General features: G+C 35.3%; 1 protein-coding gene across 1 annotated transcript in view; it reads right to left on the reverse strand.

The window, feature by feature from the left end:
* Nucleotides 1-18,520, reverse strand: part of RHAG (Rh associated glycoprotein) — a 34,726-nt gene extending 16,206 nt beyond the window's left edge. Inside the window, exon 1 of the mRNA XM_051997121.1 lies at nt 18,276-18,520. Within this exon, the coding sequence (XP_051853081.1) occupies nt 18,276-18,441 (166 nt within the window). The 5' untranslated portion in view covers nt 18,442-18,520. The remainder of the gene's footprint in view (nt 1-18,275) is intronic.

An 18,520-nucleotide genomic window follows, 5' to 3' on the forward strand; every position in this document is an offset into this window, starting at 1 on the left:
TGACCCCATCAGACTTTTCTAGTCTTTTTTATACTTTACTCTTTTCTACATACTCCAATCCAGCAACATTGGCTTACTCATTGTTCCTCTAATAAAACATCCCATCTTTTATCACCTTAGAAATATCTAGAGGCAGTCATAATTAGCAATTTTGTCACATAGTAAAATTCAATTTAGAGGGTTTTGGAGGGGGAAACTTTATAACATTGCCCTGTGGGAATATAAAGACATAGGCTATGGGTCCTATAGAAGAAGATCCAAGGATACATTAAATGAGGGCACTGAATAAGGGACCAAGGAAGAACTCTGCTAAAATGTAAAGTTTCTTATTTTAATGGATTTTTGTGTCAGTACTGTAAAAGGTGTATAAGTGCGACTTATTAAATTAAATTGCACGTGTTAAATTTCAATGTCCTAGGAAAATGCTCCAGTTGTACCACCCTAGCTATAACTTTGCAGGGAGATTAATTAGGCAGATCCTCAACTTTCAAGCAGCACTTCACTCAAACTACCTTGAAGAGATTCTAAACCTCTTTTTATGGATTGTTAAAATATTAAATTTTGCTGGGAAAAGTTCTTAAAAATACCAGAACAGCATTATCCAATTTGCTTTAAAATCTATTGAAGACTGAATTCTGAAGTTAGAAGGAATATTGGGAGATCAATTCACTTAAATTCATTTCTGTCTTCAGAGAAAAGTACCGTATAAACATATTCTGATAAATCTCTTTGTTTCATACAGTCACTCAACAGAAGTTTATTAAGCCTCTACTATGAGCCAGGCATTGAACTGAATATGGGGAATACAAAAAGAGATAAAAGACAGTTCTTATCCTCAAGAAGCTTACAATCTAAATAGTGAAACAATAAGAAAACAAATATATATGAACAAACTACCTATAACACAAAAAGAAAATATTTAAAAGAGTAAAGGCACTTTCCTATTAACAGGAGTTGATAAAAGCTTGTCATAAAAGATGGGATTTTATTTGAAATTCAAAAGAAATGAAGAAACAGAGATGAATATGGAAAATATTCCAGGCATGGAAAATACCTAGAGAAAATGGCCTTAATCAAGAGATGAAATGCTCATAAAACAGCCATTATCACTGGATTAAAAATTACCTGTTGGGTGGTAAAGTGTAAGAAGAATGAATAAGTAAGAGGAGGTAAGTCATTTCACATACACACATATGATATATGTGTGTATATATATAAATGTATTGTACATATATACATATATATGGATATGTGCATGTAAGTATACACACATATACACATGTTGTATTTGATACTGAAGGTTATAGGGAGTTATTGGAGTTAATAAATGGGGGTGTTATGATATGATTGGACTTGCAAAGTAGGTAGAGACCTGAAGCAACTGACTCACCAGAAGGTGACAATGTCAGAACACAGGAGTATTTTTGAGAGATGTTGTATAGATAAAATAGATAATCCTTGCTAATGGATTGAATATGGGGAGGAAGAAAGTGAGGAGTCAAAGATGACATCTAAGTTTTATGCCTGAGGGACTGGGAGGATGGTGTTTCCCTCTACAGTAATAGGGAAGGTAGAATTAAGGAAGGCATGCTAAGTTTAATATGTCTACTAGATATCCTTTTTGAGATGTTCAGAAGGTGGTTGGAGATGAAAATTGATTGTGCAATATAAGAGAAAATGGAACAAAACACCAGATTGTGCCAAGGAACCTAGATTTGAATCCTTATTCTGTCACCTGTAATTCTATGATCTTGAATGCACTGATTAACAATTTCCTCATCTGTAAGGTTAGGATGACATATCTTTAAAGCTCCTTTCCAATTCAAATACAAGATAACAATTGAACATTTATTAATGTATTTTTCTCACTTTGGTCAGCTCTATTTTTACTGACCTTATGCTTGAGGCCATTGTAGCAGTGGGCACATTTTTTAAAACCCAATAAATAAATATGCCCCTAAAGCCTAGGGCAGCTACATAAGTTAACAGTTTTACCACTGAGGGGCCATTCTTGTCAACATATGTATGTCCACAATCCTTACCCACAGGGCACTTTGGTAATGTATCCAGCAAAAACAGTATTAACTAATGGATCCTTCTATTTCTAAAGACCAGAACATTTTTCTTTGATCACTAAAGAACTCTTCTTTTCCCTGGAGTTGAACATTTCTTGATTTTCCTAGTAGTTTCCCAAGGGGTGGTTGACATCAGGTTGCTCCTAGGCAAGAATGAAGACTCAGTTCATTAAAACCTGCACTTGGGACAGAATCCCCAAAATCCATCAAGCTGACACAGTTGTTATTTACTGTTCAGGTATTTAGAATTGTGAATAGCCCTGAATAGCCCAAGGGTCCATGGTTACTGGGTGAATTAAATAAATTACTTAAGAGTAACCCAGGACACTAATCTCACTTGAGCATTTAAAAACATCAATTCAAAAGCTTCATCTTATCTCATTTAGGAAGGCCTTTTTTAAAAAAAAAAATCATTGAATCAGAAGGTCACATATTTAAAACAGCGAGGGCAGATTGAAAAACGTATAAATACATTTACTGAGAGGAGCAAACCTATCCTTATAAATAGCATGGATAGATAGTTTTCTATCAAGCAGGCCTATCAAACATCACTACATCTTCCCAAATATCATTCTCATTGCTTGTCATTCCCATCATTTTCACTTTTTGTTCTTAAGTGCTTTAAACATTATTTTATCTTGAGTAGTTTTTTTATTAAAAAGCAAATAACATTAGGTAGGATCTCATTTTTTGTGAGTCAACTTTTAGTTGAGTGAACCCACTAAAAGTGGGTTCTCATTCCTTTTGTTTCTCTCTTTTTCAATAACCTCATAATTTAGAAGAGATTAAAAAAGTAGAAAGTTTGAGTGTCCCATGCATAATGGAGTTTAAGAGGTTGTCGACTTGTTGCCTAAGGGCTTGAAAAGACCTTGGATGCAGGGTCTTCCCTGCAGTCAAATCTCTTACTATCATAGTTGAGCACAGTGGATATTATTACCTTTTGGAAAGGAACAAAGAATACAACTGACTTGGGAAGAAAGAAAATGAAGGGGAAGAGGAGGGAATGAGCTGACTTGAGGAGATAGAAGGCTAAATCAAAGATAATCTATTTTGCAGTTTTGCTCAGGTTTGATAAACTATTAGTTTATGCTATTAGTTGTATAAGCATATTGATAACTTATATTTACATAGTATTTTAAAGTTCTCAAAGTGTTTACACATGCTTTCCTATTTGAGCCTCACAATTATCCTTAGATTCGGGGCTATTAGTTATTTCTGGAGTTAGGCTCCAGGTGCTCCTGACCTGGAAAATCTGAATAAAATCTTTTGGCCTTGTTTCACACAAGAGAGGAAATTTGAATTATTATGATATTAAAAGAAAAAAAATAGGTTCATTTTATATGACACTATACAAATATTTCATCTATTTCTGAGTTTCTAAACTTCTTCTGTGTCATCTTTTGGCCTTTATGTATTGTCTGTGGCTTCGGCAAAAATCCACCCAAATTCCCAGTTAATTTTTTATGCCATCCAGTGCATTATTAAAAACAATATGGGGAGAGTTGTAATTTCCTTGTTTTATAGGTGAAGAAACGGAGGCAAGCAGAAGTTAAGTGACTTCCCCAGAATCATACAACTACTAAGTATCTGAGGCTGGATTTAAATCCGAGTCTGTCTCTCTGTCTCTATCTTTTTTTCTCTTTCTTTGTCTCTTTTCTTCTTCCTCTCTCCAACCATCTCTGTCTCTCTCTGGATATCTCCTTTTCTCTCTGTCTCTGTTTCTCTTCTCTCTCACTGTCTCTGCCTGTCTGTCTTTTTGTCTTTCTCTCTTCCTTCTCTCTCTCTCTCTCTCTCTCTCTCTCTCTCTCTCTCTCTTTCTCTCTCTCTCTCTCCCTCTCCCTCATTCCTTCCTTCCCTCTGTGTATTTGTCTTTCTCCCTCTTTTTTCCTGTCTCCCTCCCCTACCTGCCTGTCTCTCTTTGTCTCTCTGTCACTCTCTCACTGTCTCTCTCTGTCTCTGTCTGTCTCTGTCTATCTCTCTGTCTCTCTGTCTCTCTGTCTCTCTCTCTCTCTCTCTCTCACACACACACACACACACACACACACACAATCAAAGTAGTTATATTGTATTATAGCTTTAGATCTGGAAAAGACCACAGAGGTGACTTAGGATCAGTGAAATAGAACTAGAAGAAACCTTATATACAACCTAGATCAACTCCTACATTTTACAGATGAAGAAACTGAGGAATGGGGAAGCTATTTGCCTGAGATCACATACATAAGTAGAAGTGGGATTTGAACCCAGATTTTCTGATTTAAGAGTCAGTGCCTAATTCATTATTCCATGCTGTTTCCCATATTATGTGGCAGAGACAGAATTGCAACCCAAGTCTTTTAGGTTCAGCATTCTTCCCACTAAATTATTTTACCTTTTGTTGTGTCCCTTCCCAGGGCTTTAATAAATGCTTATTGAATTGAATTGCAGTAAGGGTACCCATTACTTCTCATGAAGTCCAATCCATTTTTGAACAGCTTTAATTCCTAGGTGGACAGTGAGTGGATAGAGTGTTGGCCTAGAGTTAGGAATACTCATCTTTTCTGCTCCTATGAGTATCTTAATGAACCCTAAGATTGCTTTGGCTTTTTTTTTTTTTTGTCTTTTTCATTGAGTTTACAAAGCCCTAGGTCATTTTTCTTTCTTCAGATACTGTTATCTGGACAAACTTCCTTAAAAAGACTACAAATAAAAACTTCTGAATTTAATTTATGTCTAATAGTAATATTACATATATATCTTAGCTACATTTAATACCATTAGGCTCATTCTATTAATAGAAACTTTCAGGATCTTTTTGCATCCTTAAGGCCATCCAGTTTTGTTTCTTCTACAAATATTACAAGAAGACAAAACAAAGAAGCAAAAACTCTGAGAGGATGAGGACTTCTTGCAGACTTTAAAAGATTCTTGGAAGATTTATATGGTCTTTAAAGGATAATCTATATACCTAGATGCAATACCAGACGAAGATACCATTCAGAGATATGGAGACTCTTCAGGAGGGAAAGGGGCAAAAGGAAGAATAGAGGAAAGGAGAGACACAGGTAGAGAAGAAAGAGGAGAGAGACAGAGTTTCTCTCAGAGTTCTCTCAGAGAGAGAGAAAGAGTTTTGTTGCTTGTCTTTTCTTCTCAAAGAGGATCATGACATCAGGAAAGGATGCCATGATATGCAAATGAATTGGATTTGAGTGAGAGACTGTGCAAAGTCACCTGCCTCACTTTCCCCTTCAGAAACATCTGGGTCCAGTGGCAAGATATAGATTAGGATGACTAGAGATGACCCTAGTTGAAAAGGGAGACCTTGGCCTTTTTAAGCTAAGGTCTTCAACAGGTCTCAGTTTGACTGAGGCTGTACCCATTTAGGGATGAAGGCTATGTAGCAATTGAGGAAAAGAATTTCTTCTCTTACTTAGTACCTTCCCAAAAATAGGGAGAGAAGGAAGAAAGAAAAGAAGGGAAAGGAAGGGATGGAGAAAGGGAAGGAAGGAAGGGAGGAAGAAAGTGAGGAAAGAAAAAAGGAAGGAAAGAAAAAAGGAAGGAAGAAATGAAAAGGAAGGAAGGAAGGAAGAGGAACAAGGGAGGGAAGAGAAAGAGGGAAGGAAGGAAGGAAAAGAAAGGAAGGAAGAGGAAGGAAGGAGGGAAGAGAGAGACAATGGGAAGAAGAAAAGAATCTTCCAACTAACCAATTTCACTTTGCGAGCAAACTTTACTCACAGAAGTTTTGTCCTTCCTTCTGGAAGAGGACCATGACCTCAGGGAGGTGATGTCATGAAACACAAATGAATTGGATTAAAGTGAGGGAGGGCTTGTAAAGTCACTTGCCTTACTTTACCCTCCAGAGCCATCTGGATCTAGAGGCCAGATATAGATTAGGAGACTGGAAATGCCAAGACACAAAAAGAAAGATACATACAGAGAGATAGATATAGATCAAAACAAAGAACCAGAAATAGGAAGAAAAAGTATAAAAACCTTGGCAGATTATATGAGAGGAGAAAAAGATTCCTTGACTGACTTGGACATGGAAAAAGCCCTAAATCCATACACACAATCTTGAAATCTTAAAGGAAAGAAAGATTTGTACAGAAGAAGAAACTGCAAGCACTTAGGAGTTAAGCAGGAACTCAAAGGAAAAAAAGTCAAAGTATAAAACTAATCCTAAGATCTAAACCTATTATTTTGCTCCTATCTAGCTATATTTCTTGCATTATTTTTTATTTTATTTATTTATTTATTTTATTTTTAAATAACGTTTTATTGACAGAACCCATGCCTGGGTAATTTTTTACAGATTATCCTTTGCACTCACTTCTGTTCCGATTTTTCCCCTCCCTCCTTCCACCCCCTCCTCCAGATGGCAAGCAGTCCTTTATATATTAAACAGGTTACAGTATATCCTAGATACAACATATGTGTGCAGAACCAAACAGTTCTCTTGTTGCACAGGGAGAATTGAATTAGATCCGCTTCCATCAGAATACATCCTCAAACAGTATCCTTGTTGAGGTATATAATGATCTCCTGGTTCTGCTCATTTCACTCAGCATCAGTTCATGTAAGTCTCGCCAGTCCTCTCTGTATTCATCCTGCTGGTCATTCCTTACAGAACAATAATATTCCATAACATTCATATACCACAATTTACCCAGCCATTCTCCAATTGATGGGCATCCATTCATTTTCCAGCTTCTAGCCACTACAAACAGGGCTGCCACATTTTGGCACATACAGGTCCCTTTCCCTTCTTTAGTATCTCTTTGGGGTATAAGCGCAGTAGTAACACTGCTGGATCAAAGGGTGTGCACAGTTTGATAACTTTTTGAGCATAATTCCAGATTGCTCTCCAGAATGGCTGGATGTGTTCACAATTCCACCAACAATATATCAGGGTCCCTGTTTTCCCACATCCCCTCCAACATTCCACATTATCTTTCCCTGTCATTCTAGCCAATCTGACAGGTGTGTAGTGGTATCTCAGAGTTGTCTTAATTTGCATTTCTCTGATTAATAATGATTTGGAGCATATTTTCATATGGCTATAAATAGTTTTAATTTCTTCATCTGAGAATTGTCTGTTCATATCCTTTGACCATTTATCAATTGGAGAATGGCTTGATTTCTTATAAATTAGAGTCAATTCTCTATATATTTTGGAAATGAGGCCTTTATCAGAACCTTTGACTGTAAAAATGTTTTCCCAGTTTATTGTTTCCCTTCTAATCTTGTTTGCATTTGTTTTGTTTGTACAACAACTTTTCAATTTGATGTAATCAAAATTTCCTATTTTGTGGTCAATAGTGATCTCTAGTTCTTCTTTGGTTATAAATTTCTTCCTCTTCCACAGGTCTGAGAGGTAAACTATCCTATGCTCTTCCAATTTATTTATCATCTCATTCTTTATGCCTAGGTCATGAACCCATTTTGACCTTATCTTGGTGTATGGTGTTAAGTGTGGGTCAATGCCTAGTTTCTGCCATACTAATTTCCAATTTCCCCAGCAATTTTTGTCAAATAATGCGTTCTTATCCCCAAAACTGGGGTCTTTGGGTTTGTCAAACACTAGATTATTAAAGTTATTGGCTGTTTTGTCCTTTGAACATAACCTATTCCATTGATCAACTAGTCTATTTCTTAGCCAATACCAGATGGTTTTAGTAATATATTCCTTGCTTTAAATCTACTTCCACTGATTTGGGCAGCATTACTATACAGACAGTTCACACCATCTTGGAATGAATTTCACAGAATGGAGCTGAGTATCAGCCTAGTCTATGTTGGGGCACCTGCTCAGCAGGTATTTACCTACCCAGATGCTTGCCCATTCATTCTGTCCACTTCCAGCTCCAACTTTTTAGTGTTTGGAATACTAAGCTGGATAACTCTTATTAAGGCTGCGTTCAATAATCAAAGACAAAGTTTTATTCATCTTAGAATGATTTTTTTCCACTTCAATTAATAGGTGTTATAAACCTTTACCTCAAGATTCAAGTCTGCAATGAATTCCTTACTCCTATCTCTTAACAGATGATCTTATCTCCTACTTTATTAAAAAAATCAAGGTCATTTATTATGAGTTCCTCATCTCCCATCCCATCCTGTCTTTGACTCCATCCTTCTTCTTAGCGAGGCTAATAATGCCTCTACTAGTATCCTTAGGCCCAAATATTCTGGTCTCTTCCCATAACTTGATCCTGCAATTATTCTTTTCCTTTTAATCATTTTGAATTTCTGCCTTTTCAAGTGGATCCTTTTCTACTACATACAAACATATTCAGGGTGACTTTGTCCTTTTAAAACAAACAAAGTCAACCTTTCACTAGACTGACATATCCTCAAACCACACCCTAATTTCTTATCTCTTTCACTGCCAAGTCTTTATGCTTCTTTGTTGTTGTTGTTGTTGTTTTTCCATTTATTTCAGTGGTGTCCAATGCTTCATGACCCCATGTGGCATTTTCTTGGAAAAGTACTAGAGTGGTTTGCCATCCCCTTCTCTAGCTTATTTTACAAGTAAGGAAACTGAGGCAAATAGGTTTAAGTGACTTGCTTATGGTCACACAGGTAATGAGCAACTGAATTCAGAATTAAATGCAGGAAAGTGAGTCTTCTTGAATCTTTCTTCTATTCCTTTATCCTCTTACTATCTATTTAATCCCTGGGAGCCATCACCAGTTGTTTTGCCCTATGTCTTGTCAATGGACTCTAATGAGTCCCGCTAGATGATTCTTTGAATAGAGCACTGACCTTGGAGTCAAGAGAACCTGAGTTCAAATCTAGCATCAGATAATGGAGACTTACTACCTGTGTGACCCTGGTTAAGTCATTTAACCCTGATTGCCTCAAAAAAAAAAATCCAACAAAACCCAGAGAAAAATGACTGTGCACTACCCTGCCTCACTTAAATTTAATTCATTTGCAAGTTGACATAACTACCTGATATCATTCATCCACTTCAAAGATGAAGAGCAAACAACAAAAACTTAATCCTTACCAATTGAATTTCTTGCTTCTGCTCTTTGCTCTCTCTCCCCAAAGAATATTTTAATGGTTAAATCCACTGGCCTTTTCTTAGTCTTCATCCTCTTGGATATTTGACATTGTTGATCACCTTTCTCCTGAATAGTATCTTCTGCTTTGCTTCTCTGATGCTCTACTTTCTTAACCACATAACTACTCCTTTTTGAATTTTCATCATCCAGTAGTCACTGTGTGTTGCTCAAGGATTTCTCCTGGTCCCTCTTCTCTTAATCCACCTTTTTTCTTTTATTGCTCTCATCTGCTTCCATGGTGTCAATTTTCATCTCAAATAGATGACTCCAAAATTTGCATATCTATCTCTCATGTCTCTCCTGAAGTTGTCTTTATAATCTGAACCTAAATTCATATGGAATTTCTATCAGTGTTTCAAATAGAACTGACCATCTTTTCCCTTCCTCTAAACTAATTTATTTTTATGGCAAACAACTGTCATACTCCTTACCCTGGTATCCACTCAGTTGTCAATTTTTGTCAACATCTCTTGCAATCATCCTTTTCTCTTATTACACTGGAGCTATCTTACATTCACAGTAGAACTATCTTTTTTAGGTTTTCATTATTTGTTGCCTGTACTAGTGCCATAGCACGGAGCAGTAGAAAAGATGTTTTTCTTGTAATCATACAACTGGAGTTTGAAATGACTGCTTATTGCTATGTGACCTTGGCATTTACTCTCTCATTTTCAGTTTCCTTAGAGATAGATCTAGATGACCTTTAAGTTAAGTTCCCTTCCATCTTTATAACTATGATCCTATAGTCCCACTACCACATTCATGATTTATTGTTTCCTTGCTTCCTCTCCCTTCTCCAGTCTGTTCTCTACACAGTTGCCAAAATAATTTTCTTAAGGCAAAATTTTGATCATATCATTTCTCTGTTCACAAATACCTCCCAATTGGCTCCCTGCCAATTCCAAGATAAAAAGAAAACCTTTCAGCTTGGTATGTAATGATTTCAACAATATGGATTCAACCTACCTTGGCAGTCTAATCACATATTACCTTCTTTTGTTTCATCTCTAACTGAATTATTAGCTATTTACCCAACTTGGCATTCTGTTTCCCATCTCAATACTCTTGTTTAGGTTGTTCCTCATTCTTAGAATATATTCTTTCCTCATTTTGACCTGATAATTCTTATCTTCTTCATGGATGTAGCTAAACTATTATCTCCTCTTTGAAGGTTTCCCTGATTGTCTCCAACAATTAATGATTTCTCTATAGTAAAATTAACTCATATGCATATTTTGTGTGCAATTGCATCTCCCTTACCAGCAAAATATGAATTCTTTGAGGACAATGACTAACATTTAAAAATTTTGCATCACTAATGTCTAGCTTAGTTTATTGCACACTATAGGTATTTAATAAATGCTTATTAAATGAGATTGAATAAGCATGCCATTCAGGACTTTACTGGGTCATTGAGTAAAACAAAAAGTTATGGAGCACAGAATAAACCCATGAGCCATTCCACTGCTGACTATCTTCCAATATGGCAATCTGACATACATTCAATAGTCATTCAATTGGAAAACCTAGATTTGAACCCTGGTTCTGACATTTTGAGCTTTGTAATTCCACCAATGATGCCCTGATTATTATTCTCATATAAGTTATGAAACAAAGAGACATATGCTCACCAAATATCTTTGCCACAAGAGGATATCTTTCATAAGGTCCAAATAGAAAAATGATCCCCTCTAGATAATGACATCCTCCAGATGTTTTTGTTTGAGCATGTTACTACATTGCTTACATCAAATACCAGAACATTACAAAACCTCCTCTATTAGAGCTTTAGTTATGCAAAAGAGATCAGTCTTACTTTTAGGAAAAATGAAACAAAATATATAAAAATGCTTATTGTTAGGACTGTGACAGGTAGTCAAATTTGTAGTATGTTAAGTTAATACAATATATAGACTTGGGATAAACACTGCAGAGAGGCAATGAATTGGGGCTAAATTAATAGGAGAAAAGGAATAGGGATGTGGATATCATGTTAAATTTTACAGTGTTTTAAATTGTTTTAATGTACTCCTAAGTGAAAAGATACATTTTTCAATGTAAGTATTCTCACAGTAAAACTAAAGATTATGAATTGTGAAATATAATAATCTCTGGTGAGTTCAAGTTAGAGTTGATCCAAAAGGGAGTAGTGACAGACATTGGGAAGTAAGCTGCAGCATATTTCTGATGTTAGCCTTCACTTAAAAACTAAAGTAAAGTATATCTTTGAGGAAATGTATGGTCAGAAAAGAAAACAAACCAATCATATGGTATGAGTATTCAGAGATGGACAATAGGATTGATTCATTGGCATTTTAGAAATATATAAAGATCATAGAGAGGGGGATGGACATTTTTGGAAGTCTGGTAAAGGCTATGAATTCTTCAGAATAATGCTTTTTTAAGATAAAGCATAGAATTGCAAAGGACTTGATTACATTGAAATACTTTAAAGAATATTTCAAAAGTTCATAGATCTCATAATAAAAACATCTTAAAAATCTTTATCTTAGAGGTAGGCCTTCAGAACATTTGGTTAATCTTCTATAGAAGAATAGTAGAATAACATGGACAAAAATATCATATAGAATAAGAAGCCATAGCTATATTGGGATCTGTTCTTAGGAGAGTCACTTTATTTATTTATTTTTTTGTCTTGATTTCCTCATCTGAAAAATGGAGATGGCCATAAACTCTCTATTTCCCTTGGTACTTACGGAAAAGTCCATTGTAAATTCGATAATTTTGAACCAATGTGAACTATAGTTATTATTTGATTTGACTAGGCTAGTCCTTTGAGACAGATGCAGTAAGACTATAGTAACTTAATATTCTCTTTGTCTGTCTCTTTCATTTGCCAAATGTTCCTCTCCTTTATCTCTGCATCCCTGATGGCCCCTCCCAGGCACTGGGAAGGAATGATCATGAGTGGCCTCATTTTAATTATTTTACGTATACAACTCATAGGCAAATGGCAACATAAATCCACTCTAATGGATAATAGATCTTAGAACTGGAAAGGCATGCAAGAGATCATGCAGTCCAGTCCCCTGGAGCACATACAGTATTAAGTCATGATTATACCAGCTTTTCCAATGTGATATCCGAGACAAAGAGTGGTTAAATGACCTTTTTGAGTACATAGAGTTAGTTACTAGTGGATGGGAAAGAAGAGTTATATCTACTACATTTTATTATGGTTCTTCTTTCCCTAGACTATATTGCTGTCAGACAATTCATTAATTGCTCTATTGTCTCATTCATTGTCCAATTTCTTTTTTTGTTTCCTTCTTAAGCAGCAATGGGACTGTGAATTGAGGGATGATAGAGAAAGAGCAATGGACTTAAAGTCATGGCACTTTAGTTCAAATTCCATATCCATCTTATTTTAGCTATATGATCTTGGAGCAAGTCAGTTTTCCTCTCTCAGTTTCAATTTCCTAACTTATAAAATGCAATTCATTTCCAAGTTTAACATTCTGAGTTTCTTTCCTTTATTCTCAAAAATTATATTTTCATCTTGTTCTTTTTAGGACTGGTTCATGCCTGAAACTTGACAGTTATGTAACACATAACTGTCACAGCCCCTTGAGCCTTAGTTTCCTCATTTGCAAATTTAGGGAGTTGGACTTTAGGTCAGTGGTGTCAAATTCAATGGGGACCAATAAGATAAACATAAAAACCTGTGGACTGTATGTCGACTTAGAATATGTTAATATTATTTCTTTTCTTTTCTTTTTATTTATTTTGTTAAATGCTCCCCAAATTTCATTTTAATTTAATTAAGGTCACCAGGGAGAAGACATTTAACTGTTTGCACCAGTTTTTTCATCTGCAAAATGAGGTGGAGAAGGAAATGGCAAACTACTACCATGTCTCTAATAACAAAACCTCAAATGGAGTCATGAAGAATTAGATACAGCTTTAACAAAACAACCATGGGGTCACACTGAAGAATACTGTGGGCTTTGTGTTTGATATCTGTGGATCAGATTCCCTTTAATATTACTTTCAGGTCTTAATTTATGTTGCAGTGATCCTGTTTGAATCTTATCTTCTGTTAAGGAAAAAATAATGGTGATTTCATATGCAGCTCTTATTATGTACCAGGTACAAATATTATCTCATTTGATCTTCATAATAACACGGGAGGTCGATTTTTCAGATCAGTAAGCTGAGGAAAACATAGTTCAAGTTACTTATTCAGGTCATATAACTGATAAGTTTCTGAAACTGAATTTGAATTCAGGTCTTTCTGATTGCAGGTCTGGTATGCAAAATGAGATAGTATTTGTAAAAATAAACGAATACAGTCCTTCATACATAGTAGATGTTAGATATATATTCTCTTCCTCATTCTCTATGTATATCTCATGAACTTTTCTCAGAGAGATAAGTTTTTTTTAAATAGGTAGATATATATACATATACATATGTACATGTATTTATCTCTTAATTTTATACCCAGAATCCTGATTTTGTAACTGTCTCCCCAACAGCCCTTTTACTGTATCATTTTATGATGTAGATCATAACCCCTCCAATAATTTAATAGGTAATTCTTTATGAACTGCTTTGACTGAAAATAATCATTAGTTTTGTTCAACCTTCTGGTTTTAAGTCTTCTTTAACCTGATTTATTGGCCTTTAAACTGTAGACACACTATGTTCTTTGACCTATATTTTAAAGCTTTCGAATTTGATAGGACCTCTCTAAGTACATAAGTGGCCCACTTTTGAGAATCAGTGTACCTTCATGCCTGGAATTTTAGCACATTCACACAGACACACACATTTTTGTATGTCTATAATACTGTAAAACTATTGACATTAAGATGAGGAAGCTGAATCTCAATGGATTACCTAGGTTCTGATAATGTTTATCTATTACTGAACAATTATTTATCAAATGTTTATAAATCACTTGATTTTTGTTTAAAACTGTGCTATGGAAAATATAAAAAAATCTTGTCTCTGTAAAGTGAATTCTGGTAGGCTCCAAACCATCAAAATTACTTCCTTCATTGTCTCCAGTGCTATTAATGAGGGAAGAAATTATTGTGGAAAATGGACCCATTTACCTCATTATCACAAGCAAGCAGAATGGCATAAGAACCCAAGGAGTGGTAATGTCCCCCAGATTACTGACCCTCTTTCTTTCCCAACCCTCACAGTCATGGTTGGCACTTTGTGTGGAGAAGGGACCAGCTATTCATACCAACTATCAACCAACTGCCACATATAGGGAAGCAAGCCAGACAAGATGAAGCAACAAAGCATACTGAGGAAGAGGCAGGAAGCAGCATGGACCAGGAAAGTCACATCATTACCAACACTTTGAACACTATCTCTTCTTAGGCCCTAGGGGAGACAGTCCAGGACCTGGAATTCAAGAGCCTTGGAAATAGCATTTCATCCATTCCTTTGCCCTTAGCCATCATCCTGAGAACAATCCCTCTGCAGATGCAACTTGGTAATTACTCCTTGTAGGTGCTGCTAAAGATCCAGAAAGGAAAGTTCTTGCCTCCAAAACTCCTTGGACTGTTAGATAGTTCAGTATCAGAGAATGATATGATCAGAGGAAAGGACATTAAATAAGATACAGTAGCATCTTCCTTAAGGACCATGGTACTTTTTCATGTAACAGGTAGTAGAAACCATTCAGATGTGTTATTTCCTCCTTAAATTGAGACTTTTTTGAAAGCAGGAATTGCCTTGCTTTTCTGTTTTATCTAGGGATAAAATCCCTAGAATTTATCACTGTGTTTCACATATAGTAAACTTTTAATAAATGCTTCATGCATCAATTTATCCATTCATTTCACTTATTTTCTCATTCATTCACCCATTCATTCATTATGTGATATATTCCAAAAACACATTTGTATATCAGACATTTAGACTTTGGAATTTTTTGATAGAAAAAATGTGACAAATGGAATTTAGGTTCCTAGACTAAACCATGAAGATTTATTTAGCTCAGAAAATAACAACTAATTTTACTAGTCTGGGGATCATGCAAAAGATGGAGGAGTAAGGAGGAGGAAAAGAGTTTACTTTCCTTTTTCTTATCACTGAACCTAAGGACAACTCAAAGAAAAAGGCTGAAAAAAGTAGAATTTCACTGGAGAAATCTGTCCATCTATCCTGTTTTTATGACTTGTCTTTCTTCCTCCTCACTCATTTTCTTCCAAAACTCAGTCACTGTGATATGCTACTTAATTCTGCACTACTTTTGTTGGAAATAGTAGTAGTGGCAGCTATCTATATGAATTGAGAGTAAAATGGGCTTTATCTTTAGTGTCATCTTGACTCATATTTAATATTAACTTCACCATTAATTTGCTTAGCTATATTTAGTAGCTGTCATATTGTTATTCAGTTGTTTTAGTTATATCTGCCTTTTCTTGACCATGTGGGGGATTTTCTTGGCAAAGATACTAGTGTGGTTTGCCATTTCCTTCTCTAGTGAAGCAAACAGAGTTACATGTCTTGTCCAGAGTCATACAGTCCAGGGTCACATAATTAGTGTCTGAATTTAAATTTGAACTCAGGTCTTCCTAACTCCAAACCTGGAACTCTCCACTGCACCACTTTGTTGCCCTCAGTATCTGTTATGAAAGCCCCTTAAAAAAGCATTGAAAAAATGTAATGATTTGAATCTCTTGGAATTGAGTCTGGGGATGATATAATTATGCTCTTAAATAAGTATTCACATTCAGCATTCCTCCTCTCTATTACCCTTCTGTTTTTGTATTATTTTCTGGACATAAAGTACACTCAGCTCTAACCACACTGACAACACAGCTTTGGATTTCGGACAGATCATTTCCTTTCCTCATCTAAGCAGATGAATAATGTATTAGATGATAGATGGACCAGAAGCTGTGTTATAGCACAATGATCTCTCTGGCTAGTTGCTTCTCAATCTTGTTTGATTTTTGGCATTATATAATGGAAAGAGCTGGCACTAGGAAGAAATCAGGAGAACAGGTGCTAATCTTGGATCTACTATTCCCTTGATATAAGTGACTTTTGGCAAGTCAATTCATTTTATTGGATCAATTTTCTTAACTGTAATTACACTTGTCCTTCCTACTTCATGGAATTGTTGTGAAAAATGAGATAACACATGTGAAAGTATTTTGATGAAAGTGAAGGGTTAATACTAAACAAATATAGAACAATCACATTAATTTTATAGAGTGACATCAAATTTGAAACTGAAGCTCCTTGTGTATTCATAAGTGGTCTAGCCTTTACCCTTACTCCCAAAATTGCAGCTGTGGCTCAACTACTTGAGTATCTAAGTCTTCTTTTTAATCCTATTGACATAATTTTTTAAATAACATTTAATGCAAGATCATCTCTAAAATATTCTTTGAGGCTTCTAGTCAGAGAAATAAAAATCTGATTAACTAATATTCAAGAGTTTTAGTTATCACAGAGCAGGGCAGTATACTTTTACCCTACTGACTTGTTTCAAATATATAAAAAAATTTCCATTATGAATTGTAAGTTTGCTTTTGCAATATCTCTTCATTTTTGCCTTATCTTAAATTTCATATAGTTTTATTCAGATCTAAACTTGAATTTTAGCCTTAACATTACTTGCATTCATTTAGCTCATACTCATTGAGTAACTATTTTGCCGAAGGTATTATGTTAGATTATGTGGAGGATGCAAAGTTGTGCAAGAAAATATCCTTGTAAGCCATTTTCAGAGTTTCTCTAATATATAGTGAATTTTCCCTCACTCATTTTATAAGTGAACCATAGAAAATGATAAGAAACTGAGCACTGTTTCCTAATTAATGCAACAGAACATTTTTATAGTGCTTATTTCTGAGTAGCCCATCAATTTCATAGTAATCTTAACTTCCTGGTCTTTAGGATCACTTCCCTCCCAGGGACCATGGATCATAGTATTCCTTTGCTATTCTTTTAAAACATATTTATGTATTTATTTGTTTGTTGTCTCTTCCCACCACCCCTACCAGATTGTGAGCACTTTAAGGGTCAAGTTTGCCTTCTCACTTTTTTTTTTTTAGTTTAGCATTTACTATAGTGCCTGATACATAGTAAGTATTTAACAAAGGCTTAGTGACTGACTGGCTCCAAGTTTTTTGTACCGATTATATAAGTCTGAACTCTCTAATCCATCCATCTAATTCATTACAACCAAGCTAAGCAATCACAAAGGTTATTTTGCATTATTAAGTAGGCATAATACATTGGAAAGAGTATCTACTTGGAATCACTGGACTTGCTTTTGAATACCATTATTGCCACTTTCAACCTGTAGGAACTTGGGCAAGTTGTTTGATCCCTCTAGACCTGAGTTTTCTCATTTGCAAAATGGAGGAATGGGAATTGACAGCCTCTTGGATGCCTTTTTTTGCAAAATCTATGATCCTATGATGATTAGCATAGTATGTTGTAGTGGTGCTCATAGCATCATAGACATAGTATCATAGACTGGAAGAGACCTTAGCGTTTATCCAGTTTAGAGTTTTTAAATTTTTTTTCACTCATGATCCCTTTTCACCCAAGAAAGTTATAATATTCAAATCAAATATTTACTGATAATAAATCATAATTAGATAATAAATTCACTATATATTAGAGAGAGAAACTCTGAAAATGGCTTACAAGGATATTTTCTTGCACAACTTTGCATCCTCCACATAACCTAACATAATACCTTCAGCAAAGTCGTTACTCAATGAGTATGAGCTGAATGAATGCAAGTAATGTTAAAGCTAGAATTCAAGTTTAGATCTGAATAAAACTATATGAAATTTAAGTTCATGAATATGAACTGACCTCGTATTCAGTTATGGATCATGATCCACAATTTAAGAAGCTTTAATCTAGCCCAATCTCCTTATTGTATACATGAAATCAAGGTTGCACAGGTAAAAAATAACAAAGGTGGGATTTGAAATCATGTCCTCTGTTAGTAGGCAGCTTCTATCTATGTTATGCTCATATCAATGAAATTGTATGGAACAGCAAAAACAAATGAAAATGTGCAAAAAGTTCAGAAGAGAATTTTAAGAGTTTGAAGCAACCAAATAAGAGAACTGAAGCACACCAATGTCCCATAAGAAAGAAACGAAGAATGACTCATAGGGGATGGCATACTCACAAGGGTATAGCTCAAGGAATCTGTCAGGCTGAGTGGAGTTGTAATTCTGCTGGACATTATTTTCATAGTCAACAAAAAATCCAAATAAAATGATCATGGAAATCTGCAAACCTATGGCCACAAATGGGAATTTGAACCTCATGTTGGTATCAAAGAGCAATGGCATACTAAGAGCCTCAAGGACTGTAGGAGTTTGATAAAGAAAAAGAGGGTTGAACTTTGGGTTGAACTAGCCTGCATGTTCA

The sequence above is a fragment of the Antechinus flavipes genome, chromosome 4 (assembly GCF_016432865.1).
Source record: "Antechinus flavipes isolate AdamAnt ecotype Samford, QLD, Australia chromosome 4, AdamAnt_v2, whole genome shotgun sequence".
In the NCBI taxonomy this organism is placed as follows: domain Eukaryota; kingdom Metazoa; phylum Chordata; class Mammalia; order Dasyuromorphia; family Dasyuridae; genus Antechinus; species Antechinus flavipes.